Below are 17,051 nucleotides of genomic sequence, written 5' to 3' on the forward strand. Positions count from 1 at the left end.
ATTATTTTTTAGGTATAACCAATTGAAGTTTTTTTAAGTTCTTGTTATAAACTTCAACAATTTAAGTGGATCCAAAGTATATATAAGTATATATTCTGGAGAAAAATAAAAGTGTCCATCCAATGCAAACTGAGAAATGATCCGGGTATTTCTCACGAGAAACATTTTATGGTGCTTTTCACAATTCTGCATTGTGGCAAAGTAGCTTTACAGAGTTGTACAGGGAAATATAATGAAGAGGCTTAATAGTATTATTATAAAATACATGTAGCCTTCCTGCAGGTATAATGTGTTGCAATTTATCTTTTCAAATATTGAAAGAGTGCTCATGGGCGCCCCCTTTTCAGTCAATATGCGCCCCATGAACATTTTTCCTAAGCCTGCACTTGTGCAAGCTTTGAAACAGACGACTTCTTGACAGTCAGCGTAACGTCATGAGTTGTTACACTGTTGTTTTTTGGTCAATTTAAGCAATTAATACCCATGACTTCAAATTGTGTGTTGTGTTTATATGTTTGAAAAGTGGATGGGTTTAGGGAAGAAGTTTGATGCTCCAAAATAACCATAAATGTTTATGAAATCATTTATACTTTTGCAAATGCAGAGGATTAAATGCATCTAACCTGACGCATAAAGCAAACAACCTTGAAACTCTGGGAAATTTTTTAACAAAAAATTGCTGAAGATTAACAGATATTAATACGGCGAGTAAGGACTAAGTGAGCTTTGAGATTGTACAGAAAAAAATACAACCAGGCAAATAAAAGTACAGATAAATTCCTAATCTTGTCTTTAAATTTGCTTTTTATATTAATTATTCAAATATAAATGTTATTTGTATTTTATTTATTATTTATTTTATTTAGATATGCAAATTACTGACATAACAGATATGACCGCAGCTTTTCACATGTTTACCTAAATTTTTGTTACCTAATGGAGGAGGTGGGGCATGTTTCTCACTCACAGTACATAAATATAAGCAAATGACAATAACCTGGTTAAGACTGATTCTTCATCCTGCTGAAAGGACGTTTTTAATTTGGATCACACATTTTTCAGTATTTACCATGTATCTCCGCTGGTTAATGTTTTTTCTTGCTTTTGGTAAGTTTTCAATATTTTTATTACAATATTTAATATTCAATTATGATGTGTGTTTATATGTTTTATTTCATAAATGTGAAACTGAAGTACAGAAGCATAACTTGAGAAAACTGATACTGTTGTTTATTGTGAATATGGATTTGTTTTTATGCGTTTAGGTTGGGTGACCGCTACTAATAACTGCAGTTATAAGAGACTTATTGAACATCTCGGCTTAGACAGCGATAACTTTCAGATGACGTCTCTGCGCCCGGTGTATAACTGGAGCCACCCTACTAAAGTTTACGTGGACCTGTATGTTACCTCCATCACAGATGTGGTATGAGTCTAGCATCATTCAACTTCATTCAGACACGTGAGATGTCAATGTTGATGAACTTTTCTCTTTTATTTACTATAGAATGAAAAAGCCCAAAGTTTTGAAACACAGGCCACAATTGTATTGGTAAGTGTTTTACAAACCTGTCTCGTGTCACACACAGTTTTTTATACTTGTCATATTATAATCAGAAATTGGAAAATAAAATACATACTACAGTATAAGCATGCATAGGCTATATTGTGCATTGGTATACCAAAAACCCCAAACTGGTCAGCCACTATAATCACTGTTAACTTCATAACTTTCAGGGTTGGATGAATGATTTCACAAGGTGGAACGCCAGTGCCTTTTGTGGGATCTTTACAACTACAATTCAAAAAGATAAGATGTGGATACCAGACATTACCATTGCCGAAAGGTCTTAAATAAATACTCCTCTTGTAACATTAGTAATTGTCTTTTAATTACAGACAAATGTGAAAATGTGTTGTTAATACGCAAAAAAAAAATACAAACAAAATTTGTATTTATATTAAAAAACAAAATGCTGCATAATTATATTGCTCATTGTTACTTCATGTTAATGCATTTTTTATGTTAATAAGTTGAGCCATAATATAATTAAAACATAATATTCTTATAATATATACTTATAAATTTAAATTTTGAAATTCTTAATGAAATTGTTTAATTTTAAGGAGGATATTGGTCAAGAAAACTAAACTATTTAAAAAATACATGACACAACCCTTTTATATCTTTTGTAAATTAATGTCTTTGGTCATAACATTGAATATTTGTTTTTGTTTTTCTTTTCAGCATCAAAGCAGAATTTGCATCTGTGGAAAATCCTTATGTAAAGATGATGGATATTGGTGTTGTAATCCTGCCTCAAACTGTCATTTTGACCACCGCCTGCAAGATGGACCTTTACAAGTTTCCCTTTGATGTCCAAAAATGCGATCTGACAGTTCAGTCTTCGTTGTATTCAAGTAAATCTGAAACCCAAATTTATTTGCTGGCGATATGTTTTAAATCATTGTTCCCCTTCAGAATTGTCTGATATTAATGTCATTTATTTGTTTATATTCACAGTCAATGAGCTTACAGTCAGTCCATATTCTGATGCCTCATTTATGACTGCCAGCTCTAAGAAGTCTTTTCAAACTCAAGGGGAGTGGGAACTCCTCAGCATTACCGTGTCTAAATCCAATCTACCTACTCTTGGATATGTATTGGATCAGCTGAAATTTCAGGTAGAGGAAAGCGGGTTAAACATTACATTTACCACATTAATTAGTGTAATGTGACACTATCTCTTCACCATAGTAACTTATTTTATAGATCAGTAAAGTAAGTATACATATAATTCTTGCAGATCACCATAAAAAGGAGACCTCTTCTGTATATCATCAACTTCATATCACCAGTGTTTTGCTTTCTTGTGTTGGATGTGGCCTCATTCTTCATGAATTCAGCAGAAGGAGAGAAGCTGGGCTTTAAAGTGACTTTACTTTTGGCGATTTCTGTGTTACTGCTCATTCTTAATGACACACTGCCCTCTACTGCCAAGGAGGTCCCATTGATCGGTGAGCCTTACAAGTATGCTTAGTCTCCAGACAAGAGACAAGAACCAATGATTGTGCTGTACGTTAGAATCAAACGTGACATATAGATAGCTATAGTTTTTATAGTCGTGTTGGGTTCTACGCCGTAGCTACGCCATAGGCTGTGAGTAGCCTGACGCGCACCTCGCCAAAAACTTAACAGCACATCCGCTTTACGTGGACTGCAAGCAATGTGATTGGTTTACTAGAACCACTCTCGTCAGGTTAAAATATCTGTGTCGCATCTCTTTATAAGCATATCCGCCTGCTGTTTATTAACCTTCATCACTGCTGGTTGTTACGTTTGCTGTTTTAAAAGATGAGGAGGAAGATGGATACAAAAACATATAAACTTTAAACCGTAACTAAACCCCTGTTCAGAGCCTGACTCCACCCACTGGCAATATTTGAAAAATGCAAGAAAAGTGGGCAGATCCCAACGGAGATAGAGGGGACGAACTAAGCTCGTACCAAGTATGTGGAACACTTTATATCCAAATGTCAAAAAACTTACTAAAATCAATGAACAGCACTAATAAAGCATCATTCTTACAGATCATTAACTAAAAAAAGTTGGTTAAGGGTTTAGTTACTCTTTAATTAGGAAAAAAATTCTAGGAGGAGAAAAAAACTCTTGGGAGATTAAACGGGTTTCGCCGGTGGTCATTGGTCAGGCATCGGCTGGGTATCACGTTGAAGGATCAGTGGTGTGTTAAACTTCACGGCAGCTGGAACTGGGTCTGTTACAATGAAACATATGGAAAAACTTATCAACAAAGACGAGACTATAACAGTACTCCCCCCACTCCCTAGGCGTGACTCACACCCCGAAGTGGTCGGGAGCAAAACAAAACATGGAGATAGTCACTGGGTCCAGGGTGGTGACGAAAGTGGATGGAGCTTGGAGCAGGAGGAATTTGTTACTCAATTCAATATCGATTAATAAAATCCTATGAATCGATTCAGCCCACTGGCCAGGTGCGGCGCTGTGGGCAACACTTTAGTGAGAGCGTTCAGTGTTGTACAAGACGCGCTTTTGCCAAAACAGCAAGATGGCAAACAGCAGCTGCACTCCGTTCAAGCCTGTACCACCAATTTGTTCTTAAACATTGGTAATACTGCACACATTATTTAAAAATATACTTAGGTACTTTATTACTTGTGTGTCTACTTATTATCGAATCAATATCAAAGCAAACAAATCAATATTGAATTGAATCGAATTAAAGCAAAGCCTCAAGAATCGGAATCAAATCGTGAAATTCCAATGCCCAGCCCTACTGGGGATGAGTGAAGGAAACGTAGGCTCTGGAGGAGGAGACCTGGGCGGAGCCGAGCAAACAAAGAGCCGGAGGGACGCTGAGGTGCAGAAAGGGCAGGGCCGAGCCGATGGCTTTGGTGACTGACGAAGAGGCGGGGGTCCAGAAGCCCACGGTGAAGCCAGAGCGACCGAGGACTGAGGCGGAGATGGAAGGAGCACAATGGTGGGATGGAGTGACAAGGTGCAGCCGGAGAAGGAGGGAAAGACGAGCCACGGTGGAGATGAGGAAGTCTTAAGCCAAGGTGGAGCTGATGGGTCGGAGGGCAGAGGTGGAGTCAAGGTTTCAAAGGATGGAGGTGGAGGCATGGAAAACTCCTCCAAAACGGCTGGCAGATGGTTATGTAAACAGACGCACTTGTCTCGTGGGTGATTGGCTCGCTGACAATGATAGTAGGAGGCTGGGTGGGACCAGCAGGGACAAATAAAGGCTGGGTGGGACTGCTGTCTGCAGTATCCACCGGACCAGCGGATACTGCAGACAGCAAAACACATCATGAAAAGAGTTAAATAATAGTCCAGAATTCAGCTTCAGCTCACCCTCATCAGCGGCCCTTGTAGTCCACAAAGTCTCCCGAAGCGACACATGGTTTTGTCAGCTCACGCACCTGGTAAGACGTTTCGTGAGGCTCGGGATCTCGGTGATGTTGGGCTCAGCGGTATGCACATGCTCTCCTGTCACTGCAGGAATGAGCTATCCGTCTGCGGTGGGCTCAGGCTCTGTGTGGCGGGGTGATGGCTGGCTGGTCTCTGGTTCGGGAGTGGGGCGATGGAAAAAGCGAGTCCATTATTTTCCAGCACCCGCTCCACGAAAGCGCCAAAGTTCCCTCTAGGACCGTTCTCTGGCAGGCTTGCCTGACGGGGAAGTGGGTCAGGCACGCCAGATCTAAAAATGTATGGTCTATCAGCGAATGATCCCTCCGCTCCAGGCAGAGGAGCTGGATGGCGGGGAGATCCATAGAGGGGAAAAAAGGGGGAAAAACACTTTTTGGTCCAATTTTCTGTTACATTTGCTGGTGTATAAAGATGAGGATGAGGATGGATACAAAAACATATTAACTTTAATTAGGAATAATGCAACAAAGCAGGAACACGGGCGATATTAAACAAAACATGAGCGTGATAAAAACAAGATCGGACAATGACTGAACACAGTAAGGGTAATTATATGATGATGATAATAATTTAAATGAACAAACAACAGGTGCAGACAATGAAACATAAAGATAAACGTCTACATAGACGAGACTATAACACTGGTCTTCATACACAAATCATACACAACAAGCTACTTCTATTTCTTTGTTTGTGGTTACACGCGTGGATCCTGCCTACTAGCGGTCGCATGTGTAATTTCACTTAGACGCGGACGTCAACACAGAAGTATATATGAAAACTGACGCGTAGCCTACGTCGTTAAAACTTACGCACAGCTATATTAAGCCCCTAAATACGCTAAGAATAAGAATTGTTTTCTCTCGCAAACGTATTGTTTCACTCATAGACCGTAAAAAAAGATGGACGACGCCCGTTCGCTCTCTTCCATTGGTGAAAAGTGAAGCCGTCAGTGTCCCGATACGGCGCTGACATCCTGGGTCTTGAGTCTGCGCAGTATTGATTTCGGGACCAGTCCTGCGCAGTAGTGAGCAGGAACTAAAGCCGGGAAAGCAAGGCCCCGCCCCCACTCTCGCAGAATGCGCATATCACAGTTGTCAATCATGATGTGACACCACCGTTTTTATAGCATTAAATAACTAACTAAAAACAAACTTATTTTAAAAACAAACACTTGAATTTACAGCAGCGTGATAAAAACTACAGTAAATGACAGAAACCAGCTTCAGAAAAAAGATAATTGAAGTGTAATGAAATTGTTTAGTTGGTCTCAAGTCCCATTGAATAACATGGGGAGGCGGGGTTTATGACCTATACTGGGACCAGTCACTGGGGGGCGATCGAGACGTTTTGGCTTCACTTTTCAGGGCTTGTGCAGCACGCTTGGTTTCACTTTAAAAGGCATATATTAACCTATTGGAGTCGTATGGATTCCTTTTTAAGATCCAGGTTAAATAAAAAAATTTTTAAAGGTGTTTGGCTAAAAGTTTTGGCTTAAGTCATATCATTACTGTTGGATGGCATTAAAGTGATAGTTTAAAAATATTACCTTATGATTTACTCACCCACAAGTCATCCAAGTTACAAATGCCCATTCTTTTTCATAAGAACACATATTCAGATATTTTGAAAATGTCCTAGCTCTTCCAATCTTACTAACAGATAAATATAGGGCCCAGCTCCTTCAAGTCCAAAGAATGTATGTGCATCCATCCTTTGCAAAAGTAATCCACACGGCTCCAGGGGGATAAATAAAAGCCTTCCAAGGTTAATCGATGTGAATTTTTAAGAGAAATATCCATATTAAATAACGTCACAAATGAAAATAACTAGCTTCTGGTAATGCCACCATCTTAGACTTCTCTGAATTCAGGAGAGAGTATCAGCGTACTGACCGCACTTTTTGTACTGACGAATGTGGAGGATTGTTTCGCTCCCTGCTCTGTGCCTCAGCCCTCTGCAGTATGTGGTTAGTAAAAAATCCTAAACGAATGGCTAAAGGACACGTCAACTTATCATTTTTAAAATCTCTGATTGACCACTGGTGACCGAACATACTGCCGAAACGCACAGAAATGAGCACAAATGGACAGCTTTAATTGAGCCTTTTGACGATTATGTAATTGTTTCACCTGTAATTGCAATCCAGATTAGTTTAGAATTGTGCAGCCCTAACACAGCCTCATTCAGGAACAAGTCAAATGTGGACTATTTGTAGTCATTTGTGAGAGACAAAAAATTAATGTATTTGATTAAAATTTGATTACCGTGTTATATATATATTAATCTCTCTCAAGGTTTTTTTTCCTTCTAGGAGTTTTCCCACAGGGTTTTTCTCCTAGGGGTTTTTTTCATCCCATGGAGAGTCAGCTAACATTGGCTTAAATTATCACTTTCCTATATACGTTACATTATAACTACGCTCACTTGTACGGTTTATCTGTTTCTTATATTATCGATCGATTTTTCTGTGTTTTCTCCTACATCTATTCATGTAAAGCTGCTTTGAAACAATTAATAATTGTGAAAAGCGCTATATACATAAAATTGAATTGAATTGAATTAAAAAAATAATGATTATTTGTTTTTTTTTCTGTCAAGATCATTATTTCCTATGTATTTCCACAGGTGTTTTCTGCAGTGTGATTTTCATTCTCATTGGTATCAGCATTCTTGAGAGCATTCTTGTGGATTTTCTGATGGCTAGAGGAGATCAGATTAATTCAGAAGCACTTGAGAATTCCAAATCTACTGTTCCTGGTAAATATTTACCCTGAAGCATTCAAATATGAAGACAATTTTTTAGATCCCTGTTGCCCGAACTAACAATATGGTTTTGCTACAGAAATCATAGTTTAACCATGATTTTTAATAAAGCCATGTGACCGAGTCTGTGAAAAACCCAGCTCAAGTCATTGTTTTATAATTTAAATATAACCTTGATTTGTTTAATATTGATGGAGTATCATGACAAAGATTCAAATCAAATTTTGATGCCCCAAATCTCATCATTAAATTTTAGCCTGGATTTCACAGACAGGGTCACAAAAGATATTTAATATGCCAAAAAACACAGTTAACATGATTTTACATTTCCTTTGGTGTGTGTATCAGTACATGTTAACGATAACAAAAAGGTACAATACCCAAAGTAAACGATGACGCGAGTTATCGTCTTCAACGTAAATCTCTTTTCTTTGACTATAACAAACACACGGATTGTAGGCAACAGTTTACTTCCTGGGATTGGTGATGTAGACAAGACATTATCATAATTCCTCCCGCTTTGGACTCACAGCCTGTAAGTAAACTCCTTTTAGCATTGCATTGTGAGCGAATCTTTCAAACATATTAAGGAGCGTCACATTTCCTGTTGACGTCAAAGGTATTCGGGCCAATCACAACGTACAGATTAGCTGGCCAATCAGGGACACAGAGCTCTTCAGATCGAGTTTTGTACAAAATTTACATTTACATTTGGTAAATGCGTTTGAGGAAAGCAGGATATCTGGAGCTACAAAAATGTACGGTATGTGTAACATAAACCAACCAAACACATTGTATTATACCTAATACACAAAATTAGACCGAACTACACCGAAGACATTTTGTACTCATAAATAATAGATGGTAAATAATTGGTTAAAAAATTTAAACTGTTTTTGATTTTTTTTTTGCCAGAAAAACCAGCTCCATTGTGTACTTGTTTATATTTATACAATGTAAAAAAAAAGTTTTGACTTGTGAAGTTGACAGTGTCATACAATTCATAAGTTTGTTAAATTAAAGTTTTGAAAAATGTATGCTCGTTTGAAATAATTTTTTTTACAATATAAGTTTTGACCTCGGCAATATGGTGGATCGTTGACGTGTCACAGCAATGGGCCAAAGCGCTCATTTGTGACATTGTTGTTTTGTTTATGTAAACGTTCATCACTGTAAAAACATTTGCAGCCTTACATTTTTTGTTTAATCATCTCGGATTTATTAGTCATTTTAACTTAATATTATTTATCTTGACAAGACATGAGTTGCTACATCTTATAAAATAAAGTTGACTTATTTCAACCATATTTTATATCATATTTTATATTTTATTCATCTGTAGTCAAGATAAATAATAGTAAGTTAAAATGACTTATAAATCCGAGTTGATTAAAGGAACAGTAAGTAAGAAATATATCAATTAATCATAAAATGGCCCTTATATGTCACTAGACAATAAGAAATAATTTTCATTTCACTGACACCACTGATGTTTATGTTGTCATGTTGTGTGATTGCAGTACCAGTTTTGGCCACAATCCTACATAATGTTCCTTTAAACAAAAAATAGGCAGCAAATCATTTTTTTACAGTGTAAACATTATAGCGTTTGGTAGAAAAATCGACTCTATTTTTAAATCAGCTCCGCTACTATCTCGCGGAAAAAAACATAAAGGCCAGTGGGGGCGTCCTGTGCTATATATATAGACAGCCTGCGCCCTCTGGAATACAGAGCTAAAGCCAAGCTTTATATTTTCACAGACACTGTAAAAGATTCAAACTGCCTAGCGGACCCAGCAACAAATCAAAATGAAGAACAATTAAGTACCCTGGACTGTCTGAAGCAAATCCTCATTGAGTTTCGGAATGCAGCCAATCCTAAAGGTGACGCAAGGACAACCGGGTGCTGGCACAGAGCGGCAATGATAATCAACGTTACTTTCATTGTTGTCTACATTCTCACCATCATTGTGTTCCTGATAGTAGTTGGTAAAGCTTGGTTCACAGACTGATATCATATGTTTTTTATTTGTGAGATAGCATAAGGCCTTTTGCATGGTTTAAAACCATAATGTAGCCTAAAAAAATGTATTGGTCAAATGTTTTTTCTAATTTTTTTCCATGTATGCACATATTCTCCTGTATATGACTTATGAATAAAATATAAGTTAAGCAAAATAGACATTTGTGACATTGTTTGTGCAATAAATAAATACTCAATTGTTTACGATTGTAATTTAGTTAGGCTTTTTATGGGATGCCAAATTATACAAACACATTTTCATTAAAATTGTTCCTGAAATGCATGATCTGGGGCGGGATTCACATTCTTAGGAAGAAAATTCTTCATAACTGACATTTTATTAAATTCAAACTTAAGAAAAAGTCAAGAATATTTTGTATTCTTAAAAAAAAATCCTTCCACCATCCAAACCAACAAATAAAGAGATTTATAATAAAACTCACTTTATAACATCTAAAGTCGAGTGCTTTAAACAATCACGCGTGACCTGATGTAGCTTTATATCACAAAATGAGACAGAAAATAAACAATTTTATTCTATTTATGCTGTAAGCTATGCAGGATTATCATTATTAATATACAGTACTGTTATGAAAATACCAGACATAGCGTAAAAAACACAGATAAACCATATATGATCTTAATCATGTTTATTGTCTAAATGTTTCAAAACATCTTTATTATAAAAACAGCGATCGATCGTTGCACATCACTTCATGTACACGTCTGACACCTGGGGCACGTTCAAGCTCACACCGGTGCGCAACGTTTTGCTAAGGTTTCCTGGTTGAACGACATGTTTTCTGGAAACGGTGTGCAACGGTGTGCAACAGGTTTTAGATGCGTTTTCTCTTGTTTGGTGGGTGTGTCAGAAATGTCGGCCCAATCAGCGGCAAGATGTATAAACCAAACGGTACTAAAGAGACAGCTCGCGCAATGGGTTCATGTTGGAATGTTGTCTTTCATTCTGGACGGCAAGGTCAGTGACTGTTACATCGAGCGTATTTTACAGTATTAAACACACATTTATAATGATTTCATCAGGCTTCAGAAACATTTAAAAAAGAACACAAAGAATGGCCTCTCATCTACCGTAGTTGCAACTCTTGCGTCATCACAACAGGGTGTCCAACTCATCACTGTTTCTGTTTAATAAACGTTGTGCAACGTTTTGTCGGGGCTGAACACAGCCCTGATGATCCCTGACATCTTCTTTTATGAGTGTCATAATAAGACTTTTCTAACTCTAGCGGCCCCGGGCTTCACGTATGAATGAGACAAACTGAGTGTGAATGACTGCAGCTGCTCATACCCCTGTGTTTGGAATAAAAATTGATTAAATATTACCCCCCCTCCCCTGCAGAAATGTGATGTAAACATATAAAATTAAATCAATATTTCTCCAAATATGCATACTTTGAATTAAAAGCCTCGATGGATGTTGTTTTATCGAGTGCTTTCATGACGATCACGGAGGAGTATTTTTATCAATGAGTTCGGCTGAGGGTCATATTTCAAATTAAAGGTATGTACCGTTTTTTTATTTTCATAACTCCTGACAAAAATGAAGAAATTACTGTCATTATAGGATTTTCAGAATAAAATAAAGGTCAAAAACTACATCTTAACACTTTTTTATGATGTATAGTTGTTTAATGTAAGTATATTTAAACTAACAGTAATTTAAATTATGTAAATAAAGAGCTCTTAAGTGCGCAGGCATCCTCATGCAGGCTATCAAAGACACAATCAAATTGAAATTTGTTTTGTAAAATTGTGGTTTTTTACATCACTTATCTGTGAGCTTCATTATTTTAAAAAAATTTGTGTGTTCTCATAATCTTTAATTAAAAACGCAAATCATCTCAACATGACCCAACTTCAAATGATCCAATAAGTTTTTGATGGACGAATTAAATTCCAGTCCTGCCTTTTTCTTTTCAGAAGCCGTTTCACTCGGATATACGTCACCACAGGAAAAATAAGACAATCGCTACTTCCATTTCAAATTCTAATTTAAAAAAGAAGTAACAAAGAAATAATAACATCTTAAAGTTAGAATAACCTAACAGTTCTTAAAAATTAATTGATTAGTTTATTAACGAGGAATTTTATTCTCAAATAATAAAAGTGTAACTGGCTTACTTCAGTACTGTGTCACAAAACACAAATATGGATTACATTAATAATACTATAGCTAACATTTTATTTCCTCCATAATAAATTCATTATGAAATTACTAATTTTAGCTCTACTCTAAACCGCAATCAGATGTTCTTACCCAGCTAAAAGAAAAAAGTTCGAAGAACGTTCCCTGAAAGTTCCCGACGTTCCCAAAAACGTTCTGCCAACGTAAAAAGTGTCCAGTTTTCTTAAACAGTTTTCTGTTTTAATGTTCACACAATGTTTAAAACAACAACTGTTTATTATATTGACTTGTTTGATTGTTATGTAAATAGTAGAGAAACATTGAATTTTATTATTTTATAAAACATTATTTCTGAATGTTCAGTAAATATATTGCTGTAGAAAACACAATTCACTTATTAGGTTTAGATGTTGATGTTTTGTTTAGTTTTAAGTAACCATTATTGTGATTTGTGTTTGTTTTAGTTGGACTCTTGACACTTGACATTTTGCTTGCTAGTTTGTTCCCTGGTTGTGTTAACTTTGTGTTAATACACCCAGTGGCGTGTTTACCCACCACGCAAACCATGCAATTGCGTAGGGCCTCGCGGGCTTGGGGGGCCCCCTACTGGCCACAAGCTGTGCGAAAGTATGTTACGTTTATTCGGACCCAAATCTAAGGCACGGATAAAGCACGCGCGAGCGAGAGATGTGCAAGTATGTGTCACAAGGTGACTTAGGGCGGAACCAAAAATGGAGAGGAGAGGTTCCGCCCGGGCAGATTTTTTTAAACGCACCCTTCACTTCCTGGTCTCCCTGGCAACACAGATCACGGGCAGATGAGAAACAGGTGGGACGAATTAAGCAGGCAACTCATGATTGGAGGAGAGAAGAGGGACAAGACCCATAAAAGGTCCAAGGAAAGCCCAAACAAGCAGTCGTTGTTTCGGGCACGAGCGCCACTACTGCCTAGGGCAGACCCAAACCACACGCTCCGTCCTCGGAGGAGCCGGAGGACGCCGTTGATCCACAGAGCGCTTAAAGCGAGAGGAGAGAGTACGGCAGCCGAGAGAGGCGAAAGAGGACGGAGCTGTGAGAGAGTTAAAGGGACACTGCACCGTGCTTATTATCCCTGTTGTTGGTGTGTATCGTAGCACTGAGATACCGAACTGTGAAGAGAGCCATACCTACCCATAGCTGTAGTCAGCGCAGAGGTGAGAGAACCATTGGAAACCGATTCATTGTGCTTTTGTGTCCCAGCAGTCATCTGTGGAGAGAGAGAGAGAGAGCCAGCGTGAGCACTGAGATACCGAACTGTGAAGAGAGCCATACCTACCCAAAGCTGTAGTCAGCGCAGAGGTGAGAGGACCATTGGAAACCGATTCATTGTGCCTTTGTGTCCCAGCAGTCATCTGTGGGGGAGGAGAGAGAACCAGTGTGAGTGTTAAAGGAACGAGCAAGGAAGGAAACCCATACTTACCAAAAGCTGCAGTCGGTGAAGAGGTGAGAGAACCCTTTGAGGTCGATCCACCGTGTCCTCGTGTCCCGGCTGTAGTCTGTGGAGAAAGAGGGAACAGGGAAGGAGAGTGAGTCGACAAGCAAGGAGCTGTGTGAGATAGGCGGTGAACCGCCTCGAGCTAGCTACAGGTACACGGATAAGAAAGAGTCTATACCAACACTGACTTTGATCTATTCTGCCTCCAGGAAGGAAGAGGAGTGCGCCACGGGCAGAGGGAACCAGAGGCGGGAGCCCGTTCCCCGACGCAACCCCCACCCCCTGGCACTCACTTGCTCGTGGCCCCCTGGAGGGCAGAGCCGGACATTAGTTTTTAATTCCCCTTTCCCCAAATTTCCAGTACCTTTTAAATATTTAAATAAATAAAGAATATTTTTTTATACTTACCTGTTCCTCGTTGTTGTTTGGTCATTGGGTTGGTTTTGGGGACCTCCTCGAGGTGGGAATTGAGAAGGGGCGTGGCTTAACCACTAGCAGCCAGCCCCTGGCTTGTGACATATGCACGCAGAATAATATATGCGCGCATCCTCGCGAGGGCACATATAATATGGGAAGCCGAACTCATCAAAAGAAGGACGAAACTGCGCCACTCGAGTAATCTGCGCTGCGCGAACCAATTATATGCGCGGCTATGGCATTTAATCAGACCCTACGAGCGCGCAGAACACTATTCGCGCGTGGACAAGCGTCCTCGCGAGCGCGCAGATGAGCGAACTCTAGCACCTCTGCACAGCGCGCACAAAAGCAGCCACACAAGTGCTGGAATGAGCGCTCGCTCGACTCTCTTTGTGCTCTCGTAACTGCACAACATTCACTCGATGGTCAAGTTTACTTTAAAGACTTTGGGCTTCACACTTGTGATTGGTGGTTTGGTTTGATCGGTGACACACATCTTTTGTTCCACACTCGTACAGGTATAAACATGATAAAGACACCACGCAGGGGTTTAAATAATGTCTAAAATACATAAATCATATTCTGTATCTCATTATTGTCATTAAAATCTCATCTTTAGTGTATGTCTAGTCTATATGCTTGTTGTATCTCACAGTAAGTTTGTTTTTACAATATGAACATGAGAGTTATGTGATTCCCATCCATAAATTCAAGCAATAACCAACTTACAATATTGTTTGCTGGTGTTTGTTAGTTCAGTTTGTAAGATCAGTCTGAATCATAATCTAATGCTTCCTCTTTTTCCTCATTTAGTTTTTTTAGTAAGATGTCAGACACTGAAGTTGCAGTATTAATTACATTGTTTTAAATACATCCTAATACATTTGCAAGCAAAAGAAATATCTGAGAGGGTACATTTTTTTAAACCAAGAATTTTTGTCATGCCAAATTGTAACAATTTAGTGTTATTTTAAGCAGTGTAAAACAAAATAAACCCGGTTTATATATATCTCACTTAATTCTATACTGAATATTATTGTTGTGCAATTCAATTGAAAAACCTTGGGCAATGCTGGGGCATGGGGGGCCTTGGTTCTTGGACTTTGCATAGGGCCCCCAAAATGGTAAACACGCCACTGAATACACCACATTTGTTATGAACATGTAAAGTTAATAGTGTAATTCTGTGGTGGTTGGTACAAAATGGTAAAGATCATCACATAATTAATTTACTAATCAAAAGTTTATTTTCTTGATTCATACTCTGATTCTTTATGTTTGTGTGTGACAATTATACAACGCATATTTTTTGTCCAACGTTTCTAAAACTCTTTAATGACAAACTGCTGTGGAAGTGCTGCATCTCATTTACATTATTGACCGAAAATAAACTTTTGATTAGAAAATTAATTAGATGATGATCTTTACCATTATGTACCAACCACCACAGAACTACACTATTAACTTTACATGTTCATAACATAACGTTAACACAACTAGGGAATAAACTAGCAAGCAAAAAGTCAAGGGTGAAGAGTCCAACTAAAACAAACACTAATCACAATAATGGTGACTTAAAATGAAACAAAATGTCAACATCTAAACCTAATAAGTGAATTGTGTTTTCTACAGCAATATATTTACTGAACATTCAGAAATAATGTTTTATAAAATAATAAAATGCAATGTTTCTCTATCATTTACATAACAGTCAAACAAGTCAGCATAATAAACAGTTGTTGTTTTAAACATTGTGTGAATATTAAAACATGACATTGTCATAACGTTTAAAAATGGTAAAATTTAACATTCCTCTAACGTTGAGACAACACAAAAACATTCTTAGAACGTTAAGAAAACTGGACACTTTTTACGTTGGCAGAACGTTTTTGGGAACGTTGGGAACTTTCAGGGAACATTCTTAGATCTTTTTCTGTTAGCTGGGGTAAGTAAATATTTGTTTGAATATTAATAAAATGTATAAATATTATGTTTGAGAAGCATGTACTTCTTATAATTAATCTTAAGAACATTGCTATTATCTGTCTATAGGAAAAAAATTGTGAATCCAGCCCCTGGACCGAACAATAAAAAGCAGCCTGCAGCCTGTAAAATGTCTGCGCAGCATTATGCATCATGCGTAAACATTATTGATCAATTATCAAACGGTCATGAACAATTTATCGAGGGAAATGATCGTTATTAAATTTCAAAATAGATGGAACTCCTTCAACATTGATTAAAAATATTTGTGAGTTTCTTGCCTCGGAAGAAAGAATATTTAATACAAATGTATAATATGAATGAACTTGTATTGACTGTAATCATGACTCATTCTGCTTGTTTTTATAATTTGGAATTTGGGTGAAGAAAACTGATCCTAGACCAGTAGTTGTGGGCAGTTTTTTTCTCTCTTGAAGCTGAAGCAGGCAGAGGTCTGAGTGAGGAAACTTACACAGTGAGTTATTCATCACTTGTGTCAAACAAACTAATAGGGATAAGCCATGCCGAGACTTACACACACGCTCCACCCATGCAAATAAACAAGCAGATAAAATCACAATCCTGTCACTCAAGTAGATTTTTACATTTCTTATTGGAAAATAAATGTTATTTGTATTTGATTTATTATTCATTGTCCTTTTTGTTTATTCTAGGTATGCAAATTACTGACATAAAGACATGTTGTCAGCTTTTTACATACGTTTAACCACATTTTACTATAGTAAAACCAATGGAGGAGGTGGGGCTTGTTTCTCACTCACAGTACATACACATGAGCAAATGACAATAATGTGTTAAAACTGATTCTTCATCCTGCTGAAAGGAAGTTTTTAATTTGTATTTGGATGTTTTTCACTATTTGCCATGTATCTGCACTGGTTAATGTTTTTTCTTGCTTTTGGTAAGTTTTCATATTTTTTATTAAAAGTAGCAACATTTTCTTCAATCTGCAATTGCAATGTGTGTTTATATTTTTATTTTATAAATGTGAAACTGATACACTCTTACTTTTTGTGTATGGTATGGATTTGTTTTTATGTGTTTAGGTTGGGTGACCGTTTCTGACAGCTGCAGTTATAAGAGACTTATTGAATATCTCGGCTTAGACAGCGATGACTTTCAGATGACGTCTCTGCGCCCGGTGTATAACTGGAGCCATCCTACTAAAGTTTACGTGGACCTGTTTGTGACCTCCATCACAGATGTGGTATGAGTCTAGCATCATTTAACTTCATTCAAACACGTGAGAT

At 37.7% G+C, this 17,051-nt stretch overlaps 1 protein-coding gene across 1 annotated transcript; it reads left to right on the forward strand.

Annotated features, from left to right (window-relative positions):
* Positions 1-1,041: 1,041 nt before the first annotated feature.
* On the forward strand, positions 1,042-17,014 carry LOC135744863 (5-hydroxytryptamine receptor 3A-like). Its single transcript, XM_073814131.1, has 9 exons — positions 1,042-1,107; positions 1,266-1,426; positions 1,508-1,552; positions 1,738-1,847; positions 2,249-2,421; positions 2,525-2,685; positions 2,808-3,018; positions 7,598-7,729; positions 16,848-17,014. Exons 1-9 carry the CDS (start codon positions 1,071-1,073, stop codon positions 17,012-17,014), a joined length of 1,197 nt encoding a protein of 398 aa, XP_073670232.1. The 5' UTR covers positions 1,042-1,070.
* Positions 17,015-17,051: the final 37 nt, after the last annotated feature.

The sequence above is a fragment of the Paramisgurnus dabryanus genome, chromosome 3 (genome assembly GCF_030506205.2).
Source record: "Paramisgurnus dabryanus chromosome 3, PD_genome_1.1, whole genome shotgun sequence".
Taxonomy (NCBI): domain Eukaryota; kingdom Metazoa; phylum Chordata; class Actinopteri; order Cypriniformes; family Cobitidae; genus Paramisgurnus; species Paramisgurnus dabryanus.

Bases quoted from the DNA above. Each gene is read 5' to 3' on its own strand.
- LOC135744863 (XM_073814131.1), top strand. From the start codon at position 1,071: ATGTATCTCCGCTGGTTAATGTTTTTTCTTGCTTTTG. The intron at 1,108-1,265 runs GTAAGTTTTCAA...TTATGCGTTTAG, and splicing joins AATGTTTTTTCTTGCTTTTG to GTTGGGTGACCGCTACTAAT. The intron at 7,730-16,847 runs GTAAATATTTAC...TTATGTGTTTAG, and splicing joins TTCCAAATCTACTGTTCCTG to GTTGGGTGACCGTTTCTGAC.